Raw genomic sequence first — 6,346 nt, forward strand, 5'->3', positions numbered from 1 at the left:
ACTTTAGCCAACCCGAAGCCTCCACTCCTGAGAAAGGGGGCGGGCAAAAATGCTTCTGACCAATTGAAATGGCGCCTGCCCAGGGACGAATGTGTTTCCAGCCAGTCATCTCTGCAGTAAAAGTTTGCGGAACATCCCCTAAAGTAATTTTTTTCGTGGTATTTTAATGTAATTCAATCGTTTAATTTAGGTTAGCTTAAAATACATTTAGATAGACATTTAAAAGGTAAAATACTTAAAAATAGTAGAACAATGACATTTATAAAGGTTCAGAGTTTCCAAGAGAGTTCAAGTAACACCTTTATGTAAGTCCTTACAAAACAGCAGAAATGGGCTTGTGTACATTAGCACGCAGCATTTGCCATGAAAACCACGAATCACGTTGATATATATGTTTGAAATCGTACATATATTTAGTTTGAACCCTTGTATACTAATAGCAGAGTTTCTACAGGTTTCATCAAGTCAAATTTAAGACTTTTTAACACCATAAAGAATTAAATGGATTAAGAATGTTTCTGATGGCCCAGTGTTATCATGAGGAAACGTGTAATTGTTTTTATTTATTTATTTTTTCCTGATTAGGGAATTTAATTTTTGGAATTTGCTGTAAAAATGTCTAATAGCTGTTGTGAACTGTATCTTTTGCAATAAAAAAACTTAAAAAAGATAAAAAAAATATAAAAAAATACAATTTTACTGAGATGTGTTGTTGGTCATTATCGGCCCAAACTGAGTAGCTCTACTTGGACAAAGCAAAATTAAGACCTGTTTAGAACAATTTAAGTCATACAGCACAATATGTCAGTGAATTATGACTTTTTAAGACCAAGCGGACACCCGTAATAGGCAATATCAAAAATATTTTTAAAAACCAGTTAAAAACAAAAATGATAAGTCAAAGATAGAATAAGTAAAAATTAAAGGAATACCGTGCACAGATGTGAAATTTATGCTCAAAGCAGTGAATTTGAATTCCAGAATACCACAGAGAGTCTATTGGATAGATTATGTGATAAAGAATAGCTGGTATTATTGGTTTTTTTAAAAACCAAGTGAATGTCTTTGGCAGGTCACAGTGACATCTATCTATCTATCTATCTATCTATCTATCTATCTATCTATCTATCTATCTATCTATCTATCTATCTATCTATCTATCTATCTATCTATCTATCTATCTATCTATCTGTCTGTCTGTCTGTCTGTCTGTCTGTCTGTCTGTCTGTCTGTCTGTCTGTCTGTCTGTCTGTCTGTCTGTCTGTCTGTCTGTCTGTCTATCTATCTATCTACAGTTGCAATCAGAATTATTAGCCTCCCTCTTTATTATTTCTGTTGAACACGGAGAAGACTTTTTTTAATTTCTAAACATAATAGTTTTACAGTTTCTCTCAGTGGCTTTGGTGCATTTCTCACAAAACTATTTACATTTGCACAACAGTTAGTGCATTTCTCAAAACAATTAGTAATTTGTGCACATCATAGTAGCAGTTTCTCATTCCTTTCAACAAATTGCAAATGCTTTCAGACATGCATCAGTTGCTTTCATTCAACTCTCTGCTGTTTTATAATATTATCATTTGCTTATGCCATGTCAGTCAAAATGAACTAAACTTGCGAATGCTGAATAATCATTCCATATAAAACTAATAGTCCTCATTTAATTACTTTAGTCGTTATATACAAAAATGTAGAACTAGTTGTCAAAAATCTGTCAAGCAAATTTTATAAAACTTTTAAATCTTTTTTCCCCTGAAAATGTCTTCTAAATAGAACAATTTCATGAATGATTTACAGACATACAGTATGTATGTTGTAGGTTTATGTTTATGTTAAGGGAGTTTATGTTTGTTGTAAATAAAGGTGTATTTATTATTTTGCACAATGCTCTGAATAAATCTTAATTGCAAAGAGCATATGCAGTAAAAAGGTGAAACATGCATATTCAGTGTCTTGTACTCAGATAGCTCACTAAATGCAGTGATGTCTAACTTTACTGTTAGTTTATTATGAATGGTTGTGTAAATAGTATATAGTGCTGTCTTGAGCATTTTCAGAAAGTGTCACCAAAATTGGACTTTATTGCATCGGAAAAAAATGTAGAGAGTAAACTGTCATAATGAAAACATGACAAAGCCATTTCACTATATTGTTCATAAACAATGGAGTCAAAACTTTTAATCTTGATGACACTGACACTTTCACTGACATGAATACTTGCTTTTGAGGAATGAGCTTAAATATATGAGATATATATCTCATGCCAGATTTTCTTCTTTACACAATGATAAAATAGGTGTTCAAATGATGCAAATATTATGTGTGCTGTTAATTTATAGCAAGTGTTTTAAAGCTCTATAAGGCAGTAAAATTTCAGTTTATTTGAACCATTGCACTTCTGACTTTCCCGTTTCTGTTGGACACATGGGCGGAGCTCTGTTTCCATGGAGATGCGTCATCACGCTCAAACGACCTTCATTCATTCAGACAGAACTCTGAGGTTTTCACGCTACTTTGTTGACTTTTAAAAAAAAAAAAAAACCGTATTGACATGTCTTCTACTACTCTTAATGCGAATTAACTGTTTATTTAGAAAGAAATACTGGAGGTCAGTCTCTTTAAGCAATGTGCTGGTGCTTGTTTTGAAGTACTTTGGAGTCGTGAGGTATGACGTCGTTTAGAGACAGACGGATTAAAGGCGCTCAAACAGCAAACATGAACGAGGAGATTCCGGTTCAAAAAGGATTTCACGTCCCACCTTTGACTGCCACGACAAAAGAGAGCAAAAAGAAAAGAAAAGACACAACAAGAGAGAAGAAGAAAGTGAGGAATGTCGTTACCCAGTCAAAGGATCCAGGTGAGTCAACAAATAAATTGAATAAACAAGCAGAACGTGTACAACGCTTTACGTGGCCACATGGTAAATATAGTAATGTAATAAAATTAATTGAGAAATGTATAAAGTATGAATAGATGTGTGGGAAGATAAAGAGTCTTTAAAGGGATAACGTTTATTCATAAAACTGAAAATTCTGTCATTATTTACTCACTATTTACTTCCTTTTAAACCTTTATGAGGTTCTTCTGTTTGACACTAAAGTAGATACTTTGAAGAATGCTGAAAACCATTAGGCCTATCAGTTGACAGTTAGGTCCATAGTGTTTGTTTTTCCTTAGGACGTGGTTACAGCAGTGGTGGAAAGACTACTGAAAAATCAAACTTAAGTAAAATTACCATTACTTGCCTAAAAATGTAGTGCAAGTAGAGTAAAAGTATCTGTTGTGAAAATTACTCAAAGTATGAGTAAAAGTAGCCCTTTTAAAAGTACTCAAGAGTAGTGAGTTTTGCGCTGTAAATACTGATGCATTTACATGTATTTTGTGGATATGTTTAAACGTAACATTCTTTAGTGCATTTAGTTATTGCCCAGCAGGCACACAATGTCATATTGAACCAGCGTCATATTGAAGTCAAATACTGACATTTATTCATCAGGTATGGCAACCAAATTCCAACATCTGATAGACGTAACAGTGGTAATGTCCACACAACGTCAAGCTGTACTGTACCATCATTAAACATTGATATTTGGTTGATTTTAGGTTGGACATTACTTGACCTCGCCCTGACGTTGGGTTCTGACGTCAACCTGATTTTCATTTCCAAAAAAAATGCAATGTCCCCACAGCGTTGGGGTACAATGTCAATCTGACGTCATGTTGATGTCTTGTGCCTGCAAGGTGTTTAAGGCCATTTCTCAACAATGACATGTCTCTGGGTCAATGCGTGTAAAGATTTTGAACATCTTCTTGGACACTTTTAATGCTTTCAAACAGTTTGCTGCAATTATAAATTGCCCATGTCGTGATTATGATGTGATTTACCTTCTGTGTGCGATTTGATTGGACAGGAATCACAGGACTGATTTTTCTAATCCCCATAGACAGAAAATGTGGTGACTGCAGGTTGAAGGAAAGTAGTGGAGGAAATGTACCGATACAGCACTAAAAATATACTCAAGGGAAAGTAAAAGTACACATTTTTAAAACTACTTAGTAAATTACAATGTCTGAGAAAAACTTCTCAATTACAGTTTGAGTATTTGTAATTTGTTACTTTACACCACTGGGTTACAGGTTTTCAAGTTTTTCTACCCAAAACACCTTTTGTGTTAGACAGAAGAAAGAAACTCAAAGTTTTGGAACCACTTGAGGCTGAGTAAATAGTGAGTATTTCTTTTAGTGATAGTTAACTTAAAAATAAAATATTTTATCATTTGCTCAACTTTGTCATCCCATGACTGCCTTTTATTTATCTAAGTAAGTGTTCTTTTTTTAAAAGACATTGATGTGTGTAGAAAACCCACCAGCTCAATATCATTACAAGAAGCAAAAAAGTTAAATGAAAATCAGACAAAAGACAAAAGGTTCAAGATTGTGTTGTAATGACTTTAATTGAGATCTGTAATCACTGAAAGCATTGTACATGGCCATTAATGATAGAAATATAAAACTATTCACTTAGTTGTTGGTTGCATTTATATATCAATATTTTGAGCACATAGGGGACTGACATTTGTTGTACTTCATGCATGGGAGTGGGTGGAGCTCAGTAACACTTGACACTTTTTGCCTGCTGCGACTAATTTTCTGCACAGCATCATGGGAACATTATATTTCTGCAGAAATATTGCTATTAAACACAACTGTTTAAAAATATAACATTACCTTTACTCATTCAGGAGACACTTTTATCCAGTTAGGTATTTCTTTGGGGTGAACTATCCCTTTTTAGAATTCAGATTTAAATAGTAATAATAAAAAATTGAGAATTAATCCAATGTTCAACTTATTGAAAATTTATTTTTCAATTGTGTTATTATTTCAAGCTTTCTGTGGCCACTGTCCTTCTGCATAACCGTGTATTCACACACCACTTCTGGCAAGAGCGTATAGCCTGAAGTCTTTCATTTTCAATGAAAGCAGGAGCAGAGTGAAAAACCCTTGCCCATGAAGCTGTTGGCTGGGACCCCATGTAATGTTTTAAACTTTCCATATTTTTGTTGTACCTGAAGATTAACTTATAATCCACCAACCCCTCTAGAGAAACTCCAGACTGAACAGTGGATCAACGGAGAGATGAGTGATGCTCAGAGCAAAAGTCATGTCAAACCCAAAGAGCGAAAGAACAGCAAACCCAAAAATCCCAAGGCTGCACAAGAAGTGGCTTTAGCTCCAGTAGAAGAGGACAAATCTGATTTGTCCCACTTTAAACAGGACAGCTTGAGGTGGGAAGGAGCTCTGGAAGACCCTGCTGCAGAAGCCCAGCGGTTGGAGGTCTACAGAGCCAACCGGCGCAAACGCTACATGGCATCAAGGCAAGCTTTTCTACAAAACAATCAGACTGGTTTATGCATAGACTCGAACTCGGATAAACTAAATTCTCAAAACAAAAAAGTTTTAGCGTGAAGGCGTTCATTTTACATTTGCTTATTATCATGCTGAGTCAATTTAATATGAGGATATTAGTAAATAACTGAAGTGTGTGAAAGTGCTTTAGACCTGAATGTGCAAAACATTGTCTGATATGAATACTATGAATATTCTGCTGTATACTGTGGCTTTACATTTATTTATGGTTTTGTTATCATTTTGGTTAATTTGTCTAGATTTTGTATACTGTTTGCATGTTCTTTTTATGTAATGATTAATCCAGAACAATAATAATAGTAATTTAAAAATATAAACATTGTTTTTAATTAGAATGATTTCGGAAGGATCATGTGACACTGAACAGTAATGACAGCATCACAGGAATAAATCACATTTTAAAATGTATTTAAACAGACAGTCACCTTCAACATTACTAAGTACTGCCGTTCAACTGTTATTGCAGATATCTAATCAGCCAATCACATTACAGCAACTTTTATTATGCAAAAGTGTGCCTAATAATGTGGCCTGTGAGTGTATAGTCATTCATTCATTTTCCATTTGCTTAGTCCCTTTATTTATCAGCGGTCGCCACAGCCGAATAAACCGCCAATTTATCCAGAATGTTTTACACAGCCGATGCCCTTTCTGCTGCAACCTTTGCTAATCTGTTTTTAATCATTTTTATTATTTGTTTTTATTTTCTTATACTTGTCTCTTTTACTCCTGTTTATGTAAAGCACTTTGAATTGCCAGTGTGTATGAAATGTGCTATATAAATAAACTTGCCTTGCAACCCGGTACTGGGAAACATCCATATACACTAATTCACACACATACATGGCCAGATTAGTTTATTCAATTCACCTATAGCGCATGTCTTTGGACTGTGGGGCAAACCAAAGCACCTGGA

The 6,346-nt window shown here is 34.5% G+C and overlaps 1 protein-coding gene across 1 annotated transcript; it reads left to right on the top strand.

Annotated features, from left to right (window-relative positions):
• Positions 1-2,596: 2,596 nt before the first annotated feature.
• Positions 2,597-6,143, top strand: liat1 (ligand of ATE1). Its single transcript, XM_056447072.1, has 2 exons — positions 2,597-2,857; positions 5,105-6,143. Exons 1-2 carry the CDS (start codon positions 2,668-2,670, stop codon positions 5,467-5,469), a joined length of 555 nt encoding a protein of 184 aa, XP_056303047.1. The 5' UTR covers positions 2,597-2,667; the 3' UTR covers positions 5,470-6,143.
• The last annotated feature ends 203 nt before the right edge of the window (positions 6,144-6,346 follow it).

The sequence above is a fragment of the Danio aesculapii genome, chromosome 21, assembly GCF_903798145.1.
Source record: "Danio aesculapii chromosome 21, fDanAes4.1, whole genome shotgun sequence".
Lineage (NCBI taxonomy): Eukaryota > Metazoa > Chordata > Actinopteri > Cypriniformes > Danionidae > Danio > Danio aesculapii.